Below are 25,579 nucleotides of genomic sequence, written 5' to 3'. Positions count from 1 at the left end.
ACCCACCAAGTTTGACCCATAAATAAATCCCTAATTTTATTTCTACAAAATATAGTTTAGAAGTTCCTCCACTATTTATCACATTTTCCACGGTCAAAGCTCTTTACAGGTGCTTGGAAGATCCTTAAATCCACATAATCTAACAAAAGAAAGAATGAAAAGCAGCATAGCGCCTTGCAGAATACGTGTTCATTTTTCCTTTTAATTTCCCATCCACCCCCACAAAGTCAAGACCATCATATTATCCAATCTCTTTCTTCTACTACTACTACTACTAATAATAATGGCAGCTTCTTCAACAATCATAGACACCTCCTCTATGCAGAATTCAAGTTTCTCTTTTCCAACATCTTCTTCTTCATTCATGACTTCTTCATTCACTGATCTTCTTGCTTGTGATGATTATCCAACAAAGAGCAAAGGACTTGGTGATAGGATTGCAGAGAGGAGTGGTTGTGGAGTTCCCAAGTTTAAGTCACTTCCACCACCTTCACTACCCCTTTCTCCTCCTCCTTTTTCTCCTTCCTCTTACTTTGCTATTCCTCCTGGCTTAAGCCCTACTGAACTCTTGGACTCCCCTGTTCTTTTGTCTGCTTCCAACGTAAGTCACAATCTTTTTGTTATTTTTGTTACTTACTTCATTGGATTATTGATGTTAAAAAAAATGTTATTGCAGATTCTTCCATCTCCAACAACAGGGACATTTCCAGCTCAGGCTTTTAACTGGAAGAGCAGTACCAATAGCCGCCATCAGGGTGTCAAACAGGAAGACAAAAACTACTCTGATTTCTCTTTCCAGCCTCAATTTGCATCAGTCTCTCCGTCCCAAACTAATCCTGTCCCATTGGTATGTTTTGAACTCTGATTATTTATTTTTGTGTCTGACTTGTCAATACCCTCTTATTTTCTTGTGCACAATATATCAGGGGAAACAATCATGGAATTATCAAGAATCAAGAAAGCAGAATGATGAAAATGCTAATGGAACAAGTGAATTGCAGAGCTTGAAAAATAATGGCCAGAGCAACCAATATAACAAGCAATCATCAAGATCAGAAGATGGGTACAATTGGAGGAAATATGGGCAGAAACAAGTGAAGGGTAGTGAAAATCCAAGAAGTTACTATAAATGTACTTTCCCAAATTGTCCCACAAAGAAAAAAGTAGAGAGGTGTTTAGATGGGCAAATTACTGAAATTGTGTACAAGGGTAATCACAACCATCCAAAGCCGACTCAGTCTACTAGGAGATCCTCCTCTTTAGCCATCCAACCTTACAATACACAAACTAATGAAATCCCAGATCATCAGTCAACACCTGAGAATTCGTCCATTTCATTTGGGGATGATGATCATGAGAAGAGTAGGTCAAGAGGAGATGATTTCGATGAAGAAGAAGAACCAGACTCAAAAGAACCAGACCCAAAAAGATGGTAAGCAAAACCATCATGTCACCAAGATCAAAGTAGTGCTGTTATGTTATTGAATTTTTGGCTAATGCTAACATTAATTTTTCAGGAAAAGAGAAAGCGAAAGTGAAGGTTTATCAGCACCAGGAAGCAGAACAGTAAGAGAACCTAGAGTTGTAGTTCAAACTACAAGTGATATTGATATTCTAGATGATGGATATAGATGGAGGAAGTATGGTCAAAAAGTAGTCAAAGGAAATCCTAATCCAAGGTAAAACCTCCTCACCTTTCATAAATTTGTCTCACTTTTCTTAGAATGAACCTAATTTGTTTCACTATGTAATGTAATAGGAGCTACTACAAATGCACAAGTCCAGGATGTCCAGTAAGAAAACATGTGGAACGAGCATCACAAGACATAAGATCAGTGATAACAACTTATGAAGGAAAACACAACCACGATGTTCCAGCAGCTAGGGGCAGTGCCATCAACCGACCTGTCGCACCAACCATTACTTACAACAATGCCATCCCCATAAGGCCTTCTGTCACATCTCAAATTCCATTGCCACAACAATCTCCCTTTACACTAGAGATGTTACACAAGCCTAGTAATTATAATGGTTTCTCAGGATATGCAACTTCAGAGGATTCATATGAAAACCAACTTCAGGACAATAATGTGTTTTCCCGAGCAAAGGACGAGCCTCGAGATGACATGTTTATGGAGACATTGCTCTGCTGAAATCGAAATTTCATAAAATAATTTTTTTTAACCTTTTGTTTTTTGGGTAAAGAATCTGTTGGTTTCACTTCATTTGTCAGTCCATCATATATCTACTTTAATCTTTTTGTGGGTGTGTGTACATTTTGCCTAGGAAATTTGCTGGTTGTAAATTCAATGAAATGCAGTGTAGAAGCTCATGTGTACCACTATTATGGGGTGTGTTCTTTAGGATAGGAATGTAAAGCCCCAATATATATGACACTGACCCTTTCTTTCTTCATTATTTATCAAAAAATTTCAAGTTTTATGTATTATTAGAAGATTGCAATCTTTCAAGATTCTGGTAAACTGAGAAAAATTTGTCTGCCTGGCAAGTTTTGCAGTAAAATTTGAGTGCAAGATAGTGGATAACTTCGTGCTTTAGATACTTTTATTTTTGGTCATTTGGTTAAATGCCAAATTATGAGATAGGCACGAGAAGACTTTGATAGATTCAGCCCCTCTAGTCCATCTTCATTCCTTTCCTAGTTCCTTCCCGCCAGCCAACAAAGGAGAATAAATGAAAAATCAAACAAACAGAACCCCACAAGACACGCAAGCACACACGAAACCGTTACGTAAGAAAGAAGCATAGAAGTTGCCAAGCAGAGCCCCATAATTCGCGCAACTTTTTTATTCAATTTTGCTTTTTTCTGGGCAAGATAATTCGGCCGAGTTGATACGAATTTTTTTCGCCCAATAATATTTTAGCTATTAAAAAATAAAAGCAAAATAGAACAATATAGTAATGGAGATAAGATATAGAGGAGGGAGACTGATTTTGTTATTTCTCTTCTTGGTGTGTCTTTCATAGGATCAAAAGTTCCCTATTTATAAAGGTACAAATACATTCAAATGTTATAAATTAATATACTTCTTAGTTGAGTACATGAATACAAAGTACGTTAATTGGATAGACAAATGCATTCATCTTATAACACTTCCCCCCTTGGATGTCTATTTAAAAGATAATGTGTCTCGTTAAAACCTTACTAGAAAAAACTCAGTGGGAAAAAGCCTTGTGAAGAAAAAAGAGTACACATATCTAGTAATACGCATTGAGTACTGGCTCATTAAAAACCTTACCAGGAAAACCCAATTAGGACAAAACCTTGGTTAAGAAAAAAAGAGTACATCGCGTATCTGATGAAAACTTTATTTGATATCTCGGAGTCGATGCATTCTAATCTTATGTCTTAACTTCTCAAATGTTGATGGTGGCAATGCCTTTGTGAACAAATATGCCAGATTATCACTTGAACGGATTTGTTGAACATCTATCTCACCATTTTGTTGAAGATCATGCGTGAAAAAGAACTTTGGTGAAATGTGCTTTGTTTTGTCTCCTTTGATAATCCTCATTTTAGTTGAGCTATGCAAGCAGCATTATCTTCATACAATATTGTTGGAATCTTCTTCTTTAAAGAAAGACCACACAGTTGTTGAATGTGTTGAGTCAGCGATCTCAACCATACACATTCTCGACTAGCTTCATGAATAGCTATAATCTCTGCATGATTAGAAGATGTAGCAGCTAATGTTTGTTTTGTTGAGAGACATGATATAGATGTACCTCCACAAGTAAATAGATAGCCTATTTGAGATCGAGCTTTATTTGGGTCAGACAAATAACCTGCATCTGCATAACCAATCATTTGTGAATCAGATTCATAAGAATAAAATAATCACATATCAATAGTCCCTCGGGGGTATCTGAAAATATGCTTAACACCATTCCAGTATCTTGTTGTTAGAAAGGAACTAAATCTTGATAATAAACTAACTGAAAAAGTTATATCTGGTCGAGTATTATTTGCAAGATACATTAATACCCCAATTGCACTAAGGTATGGAGTTTCATTACCAAGAAGCTCTTCATCATTTTTATGAGGTCGGAATGGATCTTTATTTATATCAAGTGATCTCACAACCATCGGGGTATTCAATGAATGTGCTTTATCCATATAAAAATGCTTTAAGATCTTTTCGGTGTATGTTGATTGATGAACAAAAATTCCACATTTCATATGCTCAATTTGTAAACCAAGATAAAATTTTGCCTTTCCAAGATCTTTCATTTCAAACTCTTTCTTCAAACAGTCTACTATTTTTGGAAGCTCCCCAGGAGTTCCAATGATACTTAGATCATCAACATACACAACGATTATAACAAATTCAGATCTAGACCTTTTTATAAAGACACAAGGACAAATTGGATCATTCTTATACCCTTCTTTCAGTAAGTATTCGTTTAGGCGATTATACCACATTCACCCTGATTGTTTCAATCTGTATAAGGATTTTTGAAGCTTTATTGAACAAGTTTCCCAAAAGCTTTTATAAGTTTCAGAAACTTTAAACCCTTCAGGGATTTTCATATAAATTTCGTTGTCTAATATGACATACAAATATGCAGTGACAACATCCATCAGACGCATATCATGTTTTTCATGGACTTCTAAATTTATAAGATATCTAAAAGTGATTCCATCCACCACACGAGAATATGTCTCCATATAATCAATGCGAGGTCTTTGTAAAAATTCTTGTGCCACAAGTCGTGCTTTATATCTAACGACTTCATTTTTATCATTTTGTTTTTGCACAAAAATCCATTTGTATCCTACTGGCTTTATTCCTTCAGGTGTTCGGACTATACGTCTGAATGCTTCATATTTTTCAAGTGAAGCTAATTCTGCCTCGATAAAGTCTTTCTATTTTGGTCAATCATTTCTCTGTCTAGATTCATCGACACATCTTGGTTCAAGATCCTCATCTTGTTGCATTATTTTAACAGCAACATTATCAGCAAAAACGTTGTCGACAATAATGTTATTTCAGTTCCATCTTTTTTCCGTAGAGACATAATTTATTGAGATCTCTTCATTCTTTATTATTTTCAAGTACCTGGGCCTCCTATAAGGTCTTATAATTTGTTATGTCATATGGCTCTTTTTGACCAATTGCCTCCATATTATGATCCCCTAGATCATTTGCTCCTTTCCTCTTTCGGGGATTTTTATCTTTGGAACCAATTGGTCTACCACATTTCAAGCGTGGTTTAGACTCATTTGCATTTATAGATTGTCTAGCAGGGACATTAATTCGAATAGGAGCATTAGCAGTTGGAATATGTGACTTAGTCACCCTTGGTAGGTTAGTGAATGCATCTGGCGGTTGATTTGTAATATTTTGCAAATAAATTATCTTTTGAACCTCGTGTTTACATTGATTTGTTCGAGGATCTAAATTAGATAGTGATAATGCATTCCAATCTATCTTTTTTTCCAACTGCTTATTTTCTCCCCTAGTATTGGGTATACTGATTCATCAAAATGTCAATCAACAAATCTTGCCGTAAATAAACTTCCAGTCATAGGTTCTAAATATTTTATAATAGAAGGAGATTCATACCCAACATATATCCCCAACATTCTTTGGGGTCCCATCTTTGTGCGTTGTGGTGGAGCAATTGGAACATATACTGCACATCCAAATATTCTAAGATGGGAAATATTTGGCTTTATATTCTTGTAGATGAAACTTATTCTAAGTTTATATAATCAAATAACAATTTAACCGAAACTTATTGTTTTCATACCAATGCAATTATTATAATCATATTCAAAACAAGTTATGCATATGGTAGTTAAATTGCAGGTTAAAAAACATCCTTATAGAAATATTATAAACATAGGAATGTATACCTGAATCGGAAAAGAAACCGACTACCTCTTTTAGGAAGAAGATAAAATTCGGATGAGGCACATAACCTCAGTTGGTTAGAACTTCGTGCTGATAACGTATTAAGAAATGAGAGCAAAATAAAATAATATAATAATGGAGACAAGATATATAGGAGTGAGAATGATTTTGTTATTTCTCTTCTTGGTGTGTTTTTCATAGGGTCAAAAGTTCCCTATTTATAAAGGTACAAATACATTCAAAGGTTATAAGTTAATGTACTTTTTAATTGAGTACATAAATACAATGTACGTTAAATAGACAGACAAATGCATTCATCTCGTGTGACACAGCAAAACGATGACACGTAATTGAAGCGGTTGCGGACCCATGAGCATGGAAGTCAAGACCCGGGAGCAAGAGAATCCTTGCCGAGACTACCTATTCAGTTTGAAACCACAGCAACCAGAAGAGCATACACCCGGAGCAGATGAAATACTTTCAGTGCCAAACGCAATTGTACCTGAAGCCTTCCTGAGATCCTAGCCTCCGTCTATTCTGCAAGTACGGTTATCGTTAGGGAGGATCTCGCTATCCCACTAACAGCATAACTAGCATGCATACTGAGAACTTGGAACAACATCATCCCATCTAGGCTATAAATACCTCAATTAGCTCATTTGTAACACACATCTGATAACACATAACATTGTATGATCACTTGTATTCTTATTCTATTCATTAGCAAGATTATCTTTCTCTCTTATCGATATTGTATTCGATTTCAACACAGTCGCTTCAGAAGCCAACAATTAATAAGATTTCTTTTATCTTAATTATTTTTTCTATTTATCATTATTATTCTTAGATTTACTGTACACGCTTTGGATTAATCTATCTTCTAGAGGTTTTAAAATATGAATTCAATTGCTTATTTGAAATTCAATGCTTGGGTTAAACAAGTACCAACTTTAATAGCTGAAGTGTTGGTAAAATATTTTAAAAAGATTACTGTTAGGAGAGTATTATAAGTAAATTTATAAGTAGTTTTTACTTAAATGGTTTACTAACTTTTTTCAAGTGAATATATGTCAAAATACGAAAACTTCTAAATACTCCTGCTCGTTTTCAAATATGACTTTAAATATATTTTCTTTCTACAATTTCAATTAAATATTGTCCAAACGTATGCTTTACTTCAAGTTTAAACTGTTAGGATATACTATAAACCATGAGATTTATTATAATATTGTAACGACCCCGCCAGTCATTTTGTATATTTGAACCCTCTTTGATGCTTTTCGTATGTATGTTTTTGGCTTTCTGACTCGCGGGTTGGTTTGTTTGGCTTCAGAAATGAGAGTGAATTGAGACACATAGAGTGTGTTTGGTATGAAGGAAAATATTTTTCGAAAAATATTTTCCAATTTTTTCATGTTTGGTTGGTTTAAATATTTTGGAAAATATTTTCCTTATGAACTCATTTTCCTCAAATTGGAGGAAAATATTTTCCTTGTCAAGAGAAGGGAAAATATTTTCCAAAACTCTTTTTCAACCTTCCCCACCCTCATCAACCCACCCCACACTCACTCACCTAACCCCATCCCATGCCTACCCACCCCATCCCCTCTCTCAGAAAAGGCTTTTGTTTTTTCAAATATCAGTTTTTTTTCGTCATCACCCACCCTACTAACCCCCCCCCCTCACAAAAATTTTTTTTTTTAAACTTTTTTTTTTTGTAATTTCAAATTTCTGCACCCCCCCCCCCCACAACCCCTCCCCCCCCCCCCCGAAAAAAATATTTTTTTTTTTATATTTTCAGCTTTAGTTTTTTCATCTTTCGCTTTACATGTTCGAAATTTTACAAGTTCCAAAGTTATGAGTTCGGAGGTTTATGTGTTTGGAAGTTTACTCGTACCAAATACCGAAAAATAAATAAGATTACTACTTGTTTTTCAAAAAAATATTTTCTTTTTCTACGGAAAATACTTTTCGTTATACCAAACACACCCTTAGTCTCATTTTGGAAGCTTAAGTTGTAAGAGTTGACCAATATTTGACTTTTATGTAAACAACTTTGGATTGATGTTTTGATGGTTTTAATAGGTTCATATGGTGATTTTGGACTTAAACGTATGTTCAGAATTTGATTTGGAGGTTCCTAGGACGTTTTGGCTTTATTTGCCGAAAGTTGATAATTTATAGGATTGGAGACTTCATAGGTTTGACTGGGGGTTAACTTTAATGATATCGAAGTCAGATTGTTATTCCGGAACTTGGTATAAGTTTTTTTAATATCATTTGGGACTTGTGTGCAAAGCTTGGGTCGAACCCGAATTGGCTAGGCTTGAATCAGACGCTTGGTTGCAAGTTAGAAGTTCTTGATGTTGAGAGAGTGATTTTGATCGCCGACTTTCAGTATTTATATTATTTGTGGTGTTCGATCCATTGGACAAGTTTGGATAAATTATTGGGACTTATTGGTATGATTGGACGGGGTCTCGGAGGATTCGGCTGTGTTCGAGGTGGTTTCAGACCATTTTCCCTTTTTTTGGATTGCTGCTTTTCTAGTGCAAGGTACTTCTTCGCGATCGCAGAGGGTGGTTCGCGATCACGGAGTGAGAGATGGTGGAAGGAAGATTTTAATCTTCACATGAGTAGGGACGCGTTCGCGGAGAGTTGAGGTCCAGTGCTTTGTGTTCGAGGGGGAAGGGGAGGGGGAGGGGTCGCGATCGCAGAAGTTTATGGTCAGGTAGGTGGTTCGTCTTCGCATTCGCGGTGAATGTCCCACGTTCGCGTAGGCTTAGCAAGGCAGTGCACAACGTTCACGATTGGGTGTCTGCGTTCGCGAAGTAGGAGCAACAACTGGCAGATTTTGGTCTTTATGATCGCGAAGGTGGTCCCGCAATTGTGATATGTTTATTGAGCAGAATATTAAGTTAAGATTTCTGGACTTTTATCCACTTTATCATATTTTGAGCCCATGACTTCGAGAGTGAGAGATTTTGAAGAGAAATTTACTATATCATTGGAGGTAAGCAATTCATATCATGTTTTTCCATAGATTTTTATACCTAATAACTTGGATTTTGAAGTGAAATTTGGGTATTTTTGGCAAAACTTTTGGAAGTGAATAATTGAGATTTAACCCTAATTTGAAGTCGATTTTGGTTAAAACTTGTATATTTGGACTCGTATTGGAATGGGCATTCGGAATTTGTGAGTTCCAGAAAGCGGGCTCGGATTGTCCTTTTTGTTGATTTTGTGTATCTGATTAAAGATTTAAACTTTATCGACTAGGATTGATTTCTATGAATTTGTTTGATGTTACTGGGTTATATTTGACTAGATTCAAGCCGTTTGAAGTTGGATTGTTGACGATTTGGCATTTTGGTGATTTTTAGCTTATCGAACAGAGGTAAATCTCTTGGCTAACCTTGTTAAGAGGAAAACCTCTAGGATTTGACTTGATTCCTATATGTTTAAGGTATTGGGGGTAGTGTATATATGTGGCGGTGAGTGCATATGCATTTACCATATTTATATCATGCCCGGTGTAGAAGTGGGATAACTTATGCCTTGGTTTGATTAAATGCTCATTTAATTCATGATTTGCTCGGCTTATATAACTACGTTTGCTCTCTCGTTCATGTTATAGATCATGCCTAGGCTTATGATTATTTGTGAAGGCATGGGAACTTATTCTTGATATGTTGAATTGTTTAAATCATCCGTATTCATATAGAAATACTATGAGCACATATTCATATAATTTTTATTAAATCCTGGTGTATTTTTTATCTACAATCCTTGAACGCATGCATATATTTTGTACATGGATGTTTAATTTGGACTGAGGATTTTGGCACAGAAGGTAAGGCGTGCAGATTAAATACAGTTATGACACATAGGACTTGATGATCAGATATTTGATTATGAGTGAGCTATTAAGCTTCTCTTTGCACTTGGATTTGGATCCGTCTCTCCGGAGTCAGGTGATTACCCATGTTATTTGGGCCCTGTGAGCATGGTCGATACATTATTTACTGTCGACTGTTAATATCGTTGATTCCAGTTATTCATGATATTATTTATTGTTTCACTTCTAATTTATGTTATTTATATATATGTTTGTAGGTATTCAGATGCATCTAGCCTCGCCACTGCTTCTTCGAGGTTAGAGTTGATACTAACTGGGTACCAATTATGATATAGTCATATACACTTCTGCACATCTTTTGTGCATATACTCAGGTTGGAGCTAGTGGAGCATCCCGTTGAGCTTAGGCTGTATCACGGAGACTCAAGGTGAGCTGCACTCTATGGATTCATTACGCAGTGCCCGAATCTCTGTTCCTTTACTATTTACTATCTATTTGTATTTGAAACAACTTTGTTATGTATACAAACTTATTCTATTTATGTAGTTGCTCATATACTTGTGCCACCTAGTCTTGGGAGTTGCACTATATTTGTTGTGTTTAGGTCGTATTATGATTATATCAGCTATTGTTAGTGTTTGGAACTATTTATATCTTAAAATAATGATATGACTTTGTTAATTAAAGTTAATGGACTTTATTTTGTGAGTTGGCTTGCTTAGTAAGTGCGGCTAGGCGCCATCACGGCCTTAAGATAGGATTTTGGGTCGTGACAAGTTGGTATCAGAGCTCTAGGTTGTGTAGGTATCACGAGTCACAAGCATGTCTAGTAGAGTCTTGTGGATCGGTACGAAAACCTCTGTACTTATCTCCGAGAGACTATAGGATGTTACAAAACTTCCCTTTCTTTCATTATTTATCGTGTGGCTTTATTGAAACGAAGTTTGAATCCGTGTTTTCTATTCTCTCGCAAATGATGAGAACACATTCATAGGCAACATATGGGCAAGTACTAGCACCTCAGGCTAGGGCCGGGATAAGCTGGGGCCGAGGTAGAAGTAGGCATGGAGCACGCGTCGTAGTTAGAGCCCCTGCTAGAGCAGGCACCGTGGAGCTACCAGTGGCTCCGGTTGAGGAGCAGGTTTTTGATCAGGTTGAGCCAGTTGGACCAGCTTAGGTACCCGAGGCGTTTATTGCTACCCTAGTACTTGAGAATGCTCTTGTTCGTTTGGTTAGTTTTATGGAGGGTTTGGCACCGACTGGAGTACTTCATGTGGTGCCGGCAACTTCTTAGGAGAAGGCGGGGGCGGAGAGGGGTGGGGGGAGGGAGGGTACATACTCTTGCCACTCACACTCCTGAGCAGGTTGCTATTATTTATCGGAAACAAGGAGTAGTACGGACTGGGGGACATCTTCCCGTGGTTGCTGCTAGGCCAATAGTAGAGGCCCCTATGTTTGAGGAGGAGCATAAGAGATTTGATCACTTCAAGAAGATGGGTCCTCCAGATTTTGATGGTGATCCTTTGGCAAATGCATATGATTTCTTAGATGGTTGTCAGGAGATTCTGTAGAATCTTGGTTTGGAGGAGTCGAATGGTGTCAATTTCAGTACTTTTAAGCTTAAAGGGCCAGCCAGCATGGTCACTTCTCCTTACATGGAGTCAATTTTCACATCTCTTCTTAGAAAAGTTCTTTACCCTCACAAAGAGGGAGGAGATTTGTGGCTAGTTCAAGCACCTTCAGTAGGGTCATTTGTTTGTGACTGAGTATAAGTGAGATTTACTAAACTATCTCGACATGCAGATTTTCTGATTCCCACCGAGGTTGAGAAGGTGAGGAGGTTCATTGAGGTGTTGAATTTTGGTATCAAGATTGCTATGGATAGGGAGGCGGATACTGGTACTACATTCCTTCACGCTGTGGATCTAACATGCAGGATTGAGTGAATTCAGGGTCAAAGCAGGGAGGCCATGGTGATAAGGGGCAAGAGGCCCCAACATTCTAGCAATTTTAGTGGTACCTCGTTCGAAGGTAGGGATCATTCTGGGAGAGGCCATCCTAGCAGGCTAGTTCTTTCGGCTTATCAGCCCTCTCGTGATGCTCCAGTTCAGTATTTATTTAGTGCATTACCAGTACAAAGTTCCTACTGTACTCCCTTAGTCCATGTTCTTCCATTGGGTACTTAGGTTATCAAAGGAAGCCTCAGATTCAGTATCCATTCTCAACTCAAGGTTGTTTTGAGTGTGCAGAGGTAGGGCATATTAAGAGGGATTGCCCAGGCATGGTAGAGGCATAGCACAACATGGATCTTAGGCAGTGACTCCAGTTTCAGTTGTTACACCAGCCCCATGGGGGAGGGGGAGCACAAGCAGTTAAGGGGTGTCCCAGAGGTGGAAGTCAGGCTCGTTGTTATGCATTTCCAGCTAGACCCGAGGTGGAGGCTTCTGATGCTGTTATTATAGGTATTATTTCGCGGTCTGTCACAGAGATGCATCAATTCTATTTCATCCTGGTTCTATATATTCCTATGTGTCATCGTACTTTGCATCACATTTGGATTTGCCATGTAGTTCTCTTGATTTCTTGTTCATGTATCTACACCTATTAGTGACTCTGTTGTGGTGGATCAGGTATATCAGTCTTGTTTAGTTACCGTTGGGGAATATAAGACCAGTGTTGATCTCCTATTGCTTAGTATGGTGGATTTTAATGTGATTTTGGATATGGATTGACTATCTTCGTACCATGCTATTCTTGATTGTCATGCTAAGACTGTCACGTTGGTTATGCCAGGGTTTCCAAGGCTAGAATGGAGAGGTTTTCTTGGGCATACTTCTAGTAGAGTGATTTTATTTATGAAGGCTCAGCGGATGACTGAGAAGGGGGTGTTTGACATACTTAGCCTATGTTAGAGATGTTAGTGCTGATACTCCTACTATTGAGTTAGTTCTAGTTGTGAGGGAGTTTTCGGATGTTTCTCCTACAGACTTGTAGGGCATGCCACCCAATAAGGATATTGATTTTGGTATTGATTTGATGTCAGACACTTAGCCCATATCTATTCCACCATATCACATTGTCACGACAGAGTTGAAGGAACAATTGCAAGAATTGTTGGATAAGGGGTTCATCAGGCCTAGTGTATCACCTTGGGGTACACCAATGTTGTTTGTAAAGAAGAAGGATGGTCCTATGAGGATGGGCATTGCCTACAGGCGATTGAACAAGTTGACCGTCAAGAAAAAATATCCATTACCTTGCATTGATGAGTTATTTGATCAACTCCAGGGTGCTAGGGTGTTCTCGAAGATTGACTTGAGATCAGAGTATCACCAGTTGAAGATTAGGGCTTCAGACATTCCTAAGATGACTCTCAGGACTCATTATGGGCATTATAAATTTTTGGTGATGTCTTTTGGTTTGACTAATGCCCCAGCAGCTTTCATGCATTTGATGAAAAGTGTGTTCCAGCCGTATTTGGTATATTCCCATAGTGCTGGGGGGCATGAGCAATATTTGAGGACTGTGCTTCAGATGTTGAGGGAGAAGAAGTTGTATGCTAAGTTCTCCAAGTGTGAGTTTTTTAAGCTAATATACCACTAAGTTGTGTGCTTAGTGGTGATTTTTTATTAATAATAAGAACAAAATACAAAATATTTTCAGGAGGTCTCACAAAGTGAAGAAAACTAAAGCATGAAATTACATCAATCCTATTACCAAAGTTGAGCATCACACTAAACATTGGTAGTATATAATGCGCTAACACGACTTGCATAAGAAGAACCAAGCGTAACCAACTGTTTGTATTGTGCATGATCATCCCAAGAGAGCCCCATATGCTGGAAAATTGCATAAATGATATTGAACTTGAGTGCTGCAAATCCAAGCTGATTAACTACTTCAAATGGTGCCTAGGGTTAGATTTCAATATACTGACTGTCAGTCGATACATATATATTTGGGATGGATCTTCCCTGGGATGGATTGGCCATATACAGTACTGAGTGAGTGAGTATTCCAAAAGTGTAAGTGCACGAAGCTTCTAGTGTGGTGCATTACATACAGCATGTTCATTGGCATGTAGATATAGAGAGGTCGTATTCCCTATATCATTCAGAATTGATCTATCTTACTTGCACTGAGTTTAACTGTTGAACTTGAAAGCATGCCTATCTTTCTATGTTGTAATTTCTGAAATTGAACTATATCCGTGAAGCTCATCACTACTTTCAGTCCATTATTTAGTCTTAATACTTACTGAGTTGGTTGTACTCACGCTACACCCTGCATTTCGTGTGCAGATCCAGGTGTTTCCGGACACAGTGGGTGTTGATTTCTTTGCGCAGCTTGATCGTTTGGAGATTCCAAGGTAGCTGTCCGGAGTTCGCAGACCTTATCTCTCCTTCCCTATCTTTCAGCTTTATTTATTTAGTTTTAGTCTTTCATAGACAGTATTTCTAGACTTGTGTTGTATAGACGCTCATGTACTTAGTGACAACCCGATGTTGGAAATTTCCATATTGGGTTTTTGACTTTCTATCCAGTTTTGAGGGTTTTGATGATTTTACATCTGTGTTATTCTTATTTTTCCATTTAAAAGTGTTGGAAGTATTTTGAAGTGTCGGCTTGCTTAGTACCACGTTAGGCGCCATCACGATAGACTAAGTTTTGGGTCGTGACAAGTTGGTATCAGAGCCTAGGTTAGATAGGTCTCACAAGTCATGAGCAGGTTTAGTAGAGTCTTGCGGATCGTTTCGAAGACGTCTGTACTTATCTTTGAGAGGCTGCTAAACCCTTAGGAAATGTCACATTCATGTATTATTGTAGGGGCCACGGTAGGGGCAAAGGTGCAGCTCGTACAACAGCTAAAGAAGCACGTGCAGATCCACCAGTTGCTCCAGCTCAGGAGCAGGTTCCGGATGTGGTTGAGCTGGCGGGGCCAACTTAGGCACCAGCTGTGCCCATTGTGATTCCAGGCCTTCAGGAAGATTTGGCCCAGATATTGACTATTTGCACTAGCCTTACTCAGGTAGTTTATGCTCAGGCTGCACCAGCCACTTCTCAGGTCGGGGGAGGTACTCATACTCCCGTCGCCCGTACTCCAGAGCAAGTAGTGCAGGGACTTCAAATACCGGGGGTACTACCAACCCATTCGATTGTAGCTGCTCAGGCCCAGGTAGGTCCCGTTATGACTGATGATGAGCAGAGGAGACTAGAGAGATTTAGTTGACTCCAGCCTCCATCATTCAATGGGGCTGAGTCTGAGGATGCCCAAGACTTTTTGGACAGGTTCTATCAGATTCTTTGCACGGTAGGTATTCTAGAGACTAGTGGGGTCTCATTTACTACTTTCTAGTTTACTGGGGCTGGCTTCAGATGGTGGGAGGCTTATGAGAGACGTAGGCCAGTCGGTGCAGCACCACTTACATGGCATGAGTTCTTCGTTCTCTTCTTGAAGAAGTTCATGCCACAGTATCGTAGAGAGGATCTACGCACACAGTTTGAGCAGCTACGTCAGGATGGCATGTCTGTGACCCAGTATGAGATGAGGTTTTCTGAGTTGGCCCGTCATGCAGTTTGGTTGTTTCCCACGGACAGGGAGAGGATTAGGATGTTCATTGATGACCTCCCATATCAGTTGCAATTGCTTATGACTCGGGATAGGGTATCTGGTGCTATTTTTGACGAGGTGATTGATATTGCTCAGCAGATAGAGATGGTCCATAGTCACGAGCGTGAGGAGAGGGAGGCCAAGAGGCCTCAAGATTCGGGTGGTCCAGTGGTGTTCATTCTGGGGGACAACCTTACCACAACAAGGGTCGTCCTTATAGGCCCGCTCAGATGGCTCATCCAGTTCACTGTGGTGCATCATCCATCCATGGTTCATACAGTGCTCGTTAGAGTCAGTCATCTCTCAGTGCCCTTCCAGCTTAGAGTTCGTCCTGTGCTCCTTCAGTTCAGGGTTCATCTGCACTGGGTGCTTCTAGCGGGTATTCTGGTTCTCGAGGTCCGCCTCAGTACTTGCCTCCATTTTTAGAGAGGTGTTGTTTTGAGTGTGGAGATTTGGGTCACATAAAGATATATTGCCCACACCTTTTGGGAGGTCCAGCTCAGCAGAGGAGTCAGACTATGACTTCAGCACCAGTTACTTAACCACCAGCCCAGCCAGCTCGGGGTGGGGCTCAGTCAGCTAGGGGTCGCCCAAGAGGGGGAGGCCGATCAGGTGGATGTCAAGCCTGATTCTATGCTATACTTGCTAGGCCAGATGCTGTTGCTTCAGATGCAGTGATCACATGTATTGTCTCAATATGTCACAGGGATGCTTCTGGATTATTTGGCCCTGGTTCTACTTATTCGTATGTATCATCGTATTTTGCTCATTATCTGGATATGACCCGTGAGTCCTTAGTTTCATCTATTCATTTGCGATACCATTGTTGTGGACCATGTATATCGGTCGTGTTAGTGACTATTGGGGATTGGAGACTAGAGTGGATCTCTTATTTCTTAGTATGGTTGATTTTGACGTGATCTTGGGTATGGATTGTTTTTCTCCATGTCCTGCTGTTCTGGATTGTCATGCTAAGACTGTGACGTTGGTGATGCCGGGGTTGCCAAGAATTGAGTGGAGAGGTTCTCTAGACTATGTTCCCAGAAGAGTGATTTCATATTTGAAGGCCCAGCGGATGGTTGGGAAGGGTTGTTTATCTTATTTGGCCTTTGTGAGGGATGTTGGTGCTGATACTCCTACCATTGATTCTGTTTCGGTGGTGCGAGACTTTCCAGATGTGTTTCCTGCAGACATACCAGGCATGCTGCCCGGCATGGATATTGACTTTGGTATTGACTTGGTGCCGGGACTCAACCTATTTCTATTCCTCTGTATCGTATGGCACCAGCTAAGTTGAAGGAATTGAAAGAGCAGCTTCAAGAACTTCTTGATAAGGGGTTTATTAGGCCTAGTATGTCGCCTTGGGGTGCACCGGTTCTATTTATGAAGAAGAAGGATGATACTATGCGGATGTGCATCGACTATAGGCAATTGAACAAAGTTACAATCAAGAACAAGTATCCTTTGCTGCGCATTGATGATCTATTTGACTAGCTTCAGGGAGCGAGAGTGTTCTCTAAGATTTATTTGAGGTCTGGGTATCACCAGTTGAAGATTCGGGACTCGGATATTCTAAAGACGACATTTAGGACCCGTTATGGTCATTATGAGTTCCTTGTGATGTCTTTTGGGCTGACTAACGCCCCAACAACATTCATGCATCTGATGGACAATGTATTTCAGTCTTATCTCGACTCGTTTGTCATAGTATTCATTGATGATATCCTGGTGTACTCTCGTAATCAGGAGGAACATGCCCAGCATTTGAGGATTGTGTTGCAGCTTAAGGAAGGAGAAACTTTATGCCAAGTTCTCCAAGTGTGAGTTTTGTCTTAGTTCGGTGACGTTATTAGGACACGTGGTGTCCAGTGGGGGGAGTAAGGTGGATCCGAAGAAGATTGAGGCGGTTCAGAGTTGGCCCAGATCATCCTCAGCTACTGAGATTCGGAGCTTTCTCGGCTTAGCCGGTTATTATCGTCATTTCATGGAGGGTTTCTTGTCTATTGCATCTCCTTTGACCAAATTGACCTTGAAGGGTGCTCCTTTCAGGTGGTCGGATGCGTGTGAGGAGAGCTTTCAGAAGCTCAAGGCTGCATTGACCACAACTTCAGTTCTAATTTTGCCTTCAACTTTAGGCTCTTATACAATGTATTGTGATACTTCTCGAATCGGTGTTGGGTGTGTCTTGATGCAGGGAGGTAGAGTGATTGCTTATGCTTCGCGTCAGTTGAAGCCCCATGAGAAGAACTACCCTGTTCATGATTTGGAGTTGGCTGCCATTGTTCATGCGTTGACGATTTGGATGCATTATCTCTATGGTGTGTCTTGTGAGGTATTTACGAATCATCGAAGCCTTCATCACTTGTTCAAACAAAAGGATCTAAATTTGAGGCAGCGGATGTGGTTGAAGCTGCTAAAGGACTATGATATCACTATTCTGTATCATCCCGGGAAGGCCAATGTGCCTTGAGTAAAAAGGCAGTGAGTATGGGTAGCCTTGCATTCATTCCTGTTGGTGAGAGACCTCTTGCAGTTGATGTTCAGGCCTTGGCCAACCTGTTCGTGATATTAGATATTTCGGAGCCCAGCCTGGTTCTAGCTTGTGTGGTTTCTCGGTCTTCCTTATATGATCGCATCAGAGAGCGTCAATATGATGATCCATATTTGCTTGTCCTTAAGGACACGGTTCAGCATGGTGTTGCCAGAGATGTTACTATTAGGGATGATGGGGTGTTGAGGATGCAGGGTCAGATTTGTGTGCCTAATGTAGATGGGCTACGCGAGTTGATTCTTGAGAAGGCCCACAGTTCGCGGTATTCTATTCATCTAGGTGCCGTGAAGATGTACCAAGACTTGAGGCAGCACTATTGGTGGAGAATAATAAAGAAGGATATAGTGGGGTTTGTATCTCGGTGCCTTAATTGTCAGCACTTAAAGTATGAGCATCAGAGACTGGGTGGATTGCTTTAGAGGCTAGAGATTCCAGAGTGGAAATGGGAGCGGATCACCATGGATTTTGTAGTTGGGCTCCCACGGACTTCGAGGATGTTTGATGCCATTTGGATGATTATGGATCGGGTGACCAAGTATGCGTACTTCATTCTAGTTGGGACTACTTATTCTTCAGAGCGATTGACTGAGATTTACATCCGCGAGATTGTTCGCTTTCACGGTGTGAAATGTCCATCATTTCAGATCGGGGCATGCAGTTTACATCACAGTTTTGGAGAGTCGTGCAACGAGAGTTGGGCACCCAGGTCGAGTTGAGTTCAACATTTCACCCTCAGACGGACGGACAGTCCGAGCGCACTATCCAGATATTGGAGGTATGCTACGCGCTTGTGTCATTGATTTTGGGGATTCATGGGATTAGTTCTTGCCGCTCGTAGAGTTTACCTACAACAACAACTACTAGTCGAGCATTCAGATGGCTCTGTATGAGGCTTTATATGGGAGACAATGTCGATCTATGGTGGGTTGGTTTGAGCCCGGCGAGGCTAGGCTATTGGGTATTGACTTGGTTCAGGATGCTTTGGCCAAGGTTAAATTGATTCAGGATAGGCTTCACATGACGCAGTCTAGATAAAAAAGTTACACCGATAGGAAGGTTCATGATGTTGCTTTCATAGTTGGGGAGAAGGTACTGCTCAAGGTGTCACCCATGAAGGGTATAATGATGTTCGGGAAGAAGGGCAAGTTGAGCCCTCGGTATATTGGGCCGTTCGAGGTACTTCAGAGGATTGGAGAGCTATCTAACAAGCTTGCCCTGCCACCTAGTTTGTCGAGTGTGCATCCAATATTTCATGTTTCTATGCTTTGGAAGTATGTCGGTAATCCGTCTCTTGTTTTGGATTTCAGCACGGTTCAGTTGGATGGTGATTTGACTTATGATGTGGAGCCGATGACCATTTTGGGTTGGCAGGTTTGAAAGTTGAGGTCCACGGACATAACTTCAGTGAAGGTGCAGTGGAGAGGTCAGCCAGTTAAGGAAGCTACTTGGGAGACCGAGCGGAATATTCAGAGCAGATATCCATGCCTATTTGAGACTCCAGGTATATTTCTAGACTCATTCAAGTATGAACGTTTGTTTAAGAGGGGAGGATATAACGACCTGGCCGGTCGTTTCGAGAGTTGTAGCCCCGTTCCCCCATTTACTGCTCATTTTATGCTTTTCGGTTGTTATGTGACTTGCCAGTGTAGTTGGTTCGGGTCTGGTGAGGTTTCAGAATGAATTGAGACACTTAGTCTCAAGGATGAAAATTTAAGTTGAAAAGGTTAACTGTATATGGATTTATGTGTAGATGACTCCAGAATGGAGTTTTGATGATTTCGTTAGCTCCGTTGGGTGATTTTGGACTTAGGAGCGTGTCTAGATTGTGATTTGGAGGTCCGTAGTGGAATTAGGCTTGAAATGGCGAAAATATGGAAATTTGAAAGTTTGATCGGGGGTTGACTTTATTGATATCGGGGTCCGAATCCAGTTCTGGAAATTTTCATAGGCCCGTTATGTCATTTTTGACTTGTGTGCAAAATTTTAGGTCGATCGGACGTGATTTGTTGGGTTTCGGCATCGTTTGTAGAAGTTGGAATCCCTTAGTTTCATTAGGCTTGAATTGGGGTACAATTCGTGTTTTTGATGTTGTTTGATGTGATTTGAGAGCTCGACTAAGTTCGTATCATGTTTTAGGACTTGTTGGTATTATTGGTTAAGGTCCCGGGGGCCTCGGGTTGATTTCGGATGGTTAACGAATCAAAATGAGACTTAGTGCATTGCTGAAGCTGGGAGTCTGCTGGTGTAATCGCACTTGCAGATTTTTGATTGCAGGTGCGAGCTCGCAGAAGCGAGCATGTCAGCGCAGAAGCGGAAAGGCGAGAGTGGGGCAGTGGCCGCAGGTTTACTAAAAGTTTACTAAAAGATTATTTTAGGTCGCAAGTTCGTATCTCCATTATGATATTTACATTTTAGTTATGAATTCGTAATAACTTTTAGCGCCCCACTAACTATGATATGAGAACAATTAAAAAGAAATAAGGTCCCTGATTGTACGGGTTAAAATTAATAAGTCGACAGGTGAATGCTCGACGGATTGACACGCGGAAGTAAAGACAAGTAAGATATGAGTTAGCAAATAGCTGGCACCGGTTACGAATATGTGATCGGTGCTGAGTAAGTTCCGAAGACAGTAAAACCGAGGACGAAGATTTGAAGGAAAGATATCGGTTGGGAAATACAACATTAATGAGCAGCCGTTACAAATGATCTTTTCATTAATATCCAGCCATTATTCAGCCATCAAGAGGGGTTTTATTCGTATTAAAGAAGGGATTGGTTTGGGGATCTTGTTTTCCTGAACAGAGCTATAAATAGGAGAATTTATATTCATTGTAGGACATGAAATATTCTGTACACAGAAGCCAAAATCTGCTCTTAATCTATTTTACTACTTTCTCTCTTTTTGTTCTTCATATTGTTCTTATTATTGCCATCGGAGAAGCCGAGTCCACAGACAAGCCTCTACTTTCTTCAAATTTATTTAATTAATTTGTTTCTTTTCTTAGCTATTTTATATTCATGGATCAAAATTATTCACGTGTCTATAAAGCACGTTACAAATTTAACTGTATCGTTTTACGGGTAAACAGTTTGGTGCCCACCGTGGGGCAGAGACAATTGTGTTATTACTTTGATCCATCCATTCGTTACTAACACAGTTTGACACTTTCCTTTAGTATAAGAAAAATTAGATATGAAAGCTAACGATGTGAACAACTCTTATAATGTCGGAACAAACAACGAGCGTGAGGATGTATTCCAACGTGATAATTCAACTAGTGAAACTCGCAACGAAGGAGATGAAACAACTCCGGTTTGCGAAGAACAAAATCCTCGGCATGTGAGAAGTCCAACTCCTGATGATGTAAACGATGAACGTGTTGTTAAAAAGATCAAAGTTTTGAGAGCGCAACAAAAAGAAATTATGAATCATCTCCCAAGCCAAGACCGGGTGATGACGGAATTGAAGCATGCACTTTTGGTTGCTTCCAATAACACCAATGGAGGAGTTCGAGTTCCTCCCAGCGTGCTTGCAAATTAAATAGTACAAAGAACCGGTAACATCGCTTCAAGGGAGGAGTTTGGTTTTAATGAAAATGAGGCAGGTGGTGTAGGTAGTGGATCCAGGAACGATAACAACGCTAATGATCCTTTCAAAACCGAGCTCATGAGATTGATGAGGGAAATGAATGAACGAATGGACCAAAATACTAAAGAATTCCATGCTCAGATGGATAAGATCCGAGGAGTACCACTGGTGTTAAAGGAACCAGATTCAAAAAAGTACACACAATTGTCGTTCAAACCAAGTGCGGCCCCGAAATTGATTTTGACTTGATTTAAGATGCCCGATATCCCGAAGTGTGATGGGACTTCGGATCCACAAGAGCATATCACAACTTACATTACAGCTGTAAAGGAAAATGACTTGGCCCCACACGAGATTGAATCTGTCTTGTTGAAAAAATTTGGCGAAATCCTAACAAAGGGTGCTTTAACATGGTATCCTTTTTTACCCGATCATTCGATTTACTCTATTGAAATATTTGCAGATTCTTTCATTAAAGCTCATACTGGGTGCAAAAAACGTCCAAACTATAAAGTCGGACATATTTAGAATTTCTCAAGGAGAGTTAGAACTATTGCGAGAATTCATGATCCGTTTCAAAAGGAGAGGATGTTATTGCTTGCAGTAATGTGGCTATTCATGAATTGGGGAATGAACATAGTTGGTCCATTACCTCAAGGGCCAGGGCATGCAAAGTTTCTTTTGGTTTTAACTAATTATTTTACTAAATGATTTAAAGCAGGTGCCTATAATAATATTGGAGAGCGAGAAGTGATTGATTTCATATGAGATCACATCATTTGTCGGTTTTGGATAGAAAAAGAAATTGCTTGTGACAATGAGCCACAATTTATAGGTTCCAAAGTCACAAAATTTTTGGAAGGATTGAAGATGAAAAGGATTACATCTTCTCCATATCATCCAAGTGCTAACAGAAAAGCGGAGTTGACCAACAAAGTTATAATTCAAAACCTCAAAAAAAAATTAGAGGATGCAAAAGGTAATTGGCCAAAAGAGCTAATGGAGTATTATGGGAATATCAGACAATGATGAAGTCAAGCACGGGAGAAACACCATTTTCACTTGTGTACGGTGGGGGAAGCTTTGATCCCGGTGGAGATTTAGAACCGACAATAAGGTATTCCCGGGAAACGAGGAGGTAACTAATGAAGAAATGCTGATTAAGTTGGATTTGCTTGAAGAGCATCGAAATCTAGCATATGTGAGGATGGTTGCACAAAAATAGAGGATGGAAAGATATTACAACCGCAGAGCAAATATTTGATATTTCAAAGTCGGAGGTTTGGTTTTGAGGAAAGTGAATCAAAGTACCCGAGAGGTTAATGCCGAGAAGCTAGGTCCAACGTGGGAAGGACCTTAGTGGGTTTCAGCTATAACCGGTAACTGTTGGATAATTAAGATAGAGTTAAATTTCCAAGCAAATTGAACGTGACTCACCTTAAAAGGTATTAATGCTGAAGATCCTTGTTGATGCTGAAAGTATGTGCTGCACTCTTTTTTCTTTCGTCCAATTTTTGTCCCAATTGGATTTTTCTTGCAAAGTTTTTAATGAGACAACAATGTAAAGCATACTACGAAGAAGGTTCATCGGCGATAGCAAGAACTCCAGTGTTCAAATTCTCATACTTAGCATCCTAACACTGGGAGGGAACTATTGCATATTAGAGCACTAAAAGTGTCATGAAGACCGTGGACTATTAGAACGAGAGGCTTTATCTTACCGGGGACTGCATGATCAACCTCGTAGAAATAATTTATACAAGTTAGCCACATGTATTTGCAGCTTCATTTGCATAAGCAAATGAATATTATATGTAAATGTACTTTTATAAATGGAAGGAATAAATCAAAGTCCTTCTATTTTTAACTTATTTCTTGTCCAAATGATATGTTAAGTTCTTTTTCATTTGAAAGTTAGTTAAACTTCAAATGCTTGTGTCAGAATAAAAATGAGAATTTCTCTTCAAGAGCACCGTAAATATAAAGGCTATCTCTTATGAAATCCTCATAGTCAAAGGGTAGACACCTGAAGTATGAATGCTAGGTATAAAAAGTCATCGGATGTTTAAAATTCCCGAACTTTATCAAATAATAATTAAAAAAAATGTTTTGCACAGAAATAGGCCAAAAGATGTCTTTCATTTCTCAAAATGCCAAAGTCAATATAAGTTTTGGCATAATTACAAAAAATATGTCTATTACATCAATTGGTTTTGCCGGCAAAATCCTAAGGAAGAGAGGTCTCTAATGCATATTTTGCAGAATAAGGTTGTTCCGTATCCGGTTCAGTATCTTCATCTTTATCTTCTTTGTTAGCCTCCTCATCAGTTTTCGAGTACTCTAAACTTGTTCTTGAAGAGGTTGAAGTAGTGGGCCGAGCAGGAATGTTGTAGAAGACAGTCGTCTCCAAGTGGAGAGCTTCAGTGATGCAATCATCCATATTTGCAATGCCTTCTTTGGATTTTTCTAATGTTTTCCTCCTAATATGATAAATTTCATAAGTTTTCTCGAGGAGGAAAGAATCTTCTTGATCTTAAAGTTTAGCTCGAAGCCTCTCAATTTTTGATTGCAGCTATTCGGTTTTAGCCTTCACGATGTCGTAGGTTCGGTTATGGTCGGTATTTGTCTTTGCATGTTTGCGGTTCTGCTCCATGACCTTTCTGAACCTTTCCTCCAATCTGGCTCTCTTCTCCTCGGCAGCAGTAGCCTACTCGATTTTGTAATGCAAGCTTGCTTCAAGGTTATTGATTTGTTCCAAGGAAGCAGACTCACGCTCAGTTGCGACAATTATAATATCCTGCAGCTCAGATCACTTGGCCTTCCAATCATTAAGTTCTTCATGTAATTGAGCGGCCTCTTGGCTATGGACCGTCTTCTCTTGCTCGGATTGCTCTAGTCGAGTTTTTATCTCGCCCATTTGAGCAATATTATCTTCTAAAACTATGGTTCTCAGCGAGTTCATCTCTTTCGGCTGCAAGGTGATCTAGTTCAACAGTATGTTCTTCTTTGTCCAAATTCTTCTTTTGTAGGCCCTCACAGGCAAGGAGGTTAGCCTAAATGATCAAAGATTAAAATTATAAAGACAATGTTTAATAAGAAAAAGAAGAAGAAAGAAGTTTAACTTGACACCTGAGCAGAAAGGTGCATGTTGTTATTTATCTGACACTCAGCACAAAGAGCATCCATTTTTCTCCAATATTTATTCGCAGCCAAAGGCTTCAAGTAATAGGTGACCCCCACCGGTTTGGAAAGTAGGTGTCACTCATTCGAAACCGTAAGGGTGACACTATGTTTACCATTGGGGTCTCTAGTAGGTGCTGGGTAAGTGTTTTGTATATTTCCCATAATTAGGTGACCGTGGGGAACAAATATCTTCCATTTGTTAGGTTGGCGCAAGTGGGAAGATGAGGGTTGATGGTGTTGCAGCTAGTGTTGAAGTTGAAGAAGGAGGAACTTTAGAGGTAGAACTCCTTTGACCAAAAGCAACAACGAAGCTCGGAAATGAGACCCAGCATTTTTAACTGTCTCCATTTCCATGAAAAGTGCTCGAATATCTCCTGGTTGAGGATCCAGTTGGGCTGGAGGAGATCGTTTTCTTATTTGGAGGGAAACCACTTCATCTTCATATTTCTTCTTCATCAAGGACCACTATGTTCAGTCCAATTAGAGTTTCTTTCTGAGAAGGCTTTTCCTAAGTCTCGGCCATGGAGGCACGTTTACATTTTTTTTGTCTTTAGGTTGAGGACTCAGAGAAGATGGGCCTTCACAAGAAGCCAGAGCGGCTTCACGATCCCTCTTCCGATCAAGGATTTTTGTATTTGCTGATGGGCCACCGTTGGGTCATGAGAAACCCCAATAAGGGGCAAATAGAATACCCCTTTGGAAGGCCTGTGTATTGCAAAAGAGAGTCAACATATTTATTTTAAATCATGTTGGAAATCGAAAGAAAGAAATGAGATCTTTTACTTACCATGGTTCTTGGCTTTTTACTTAAATCTGGTGAAATTGCTTTCGACCTACGGGAATCTGGTGTGGAAATGTCCAAATTGTTTTTGTACCCATTTGTTTAGGTTCTTGATCTATGGT

At 39.8% G+C, this 25,579-nt stretch overlaps 1 protein-coding gene across 1 annotated transcript; it reads left to right on the top strand.

Annotated features, from left to right (window-relative positions):
- Nucleotides 1-210: 210 nt before the first annotated feature.
- On the top strand, nt 211-2,155 carry LOC107766079 (probable WRKY transcription factor 26). Its single transcript, NM_001324900.1, is given in 5 exon segments — nt 211-601; nt 677-847; nt 927-1,432; nt 1,518-1,679; nt 1,760-2,155. Coding segments are annotated over 5 exon segments (1,551 nt in total). The 5' UTR covers nt 211-283; the 3' UTR covers nt 2,154-2,155.
- Nucleotides 2,156-25,579: the final 23,424 nt, after the last annotated feature.

The sequence above is a fragment of the Nicotiana tabacum genome, chromosome 2 (genome assembly GCF_000715075.1).
Source record: "Nicotiana tabacum cultivar K326 chromosome 2, ASM71507v2, whole genome shotgun sequence".
NCBI classification, from domain to species: Eukaryota; Viridiplantae; Streptophyta; class Magnoliopsida; order Solanales; family Solanaceae; genus Nicotiana; species Nicotiana tabacum.
Note: the sequence above shows the minus strand (reverse complement) of the source record. Positions and strands in the feature narration are given on the sequence as shown.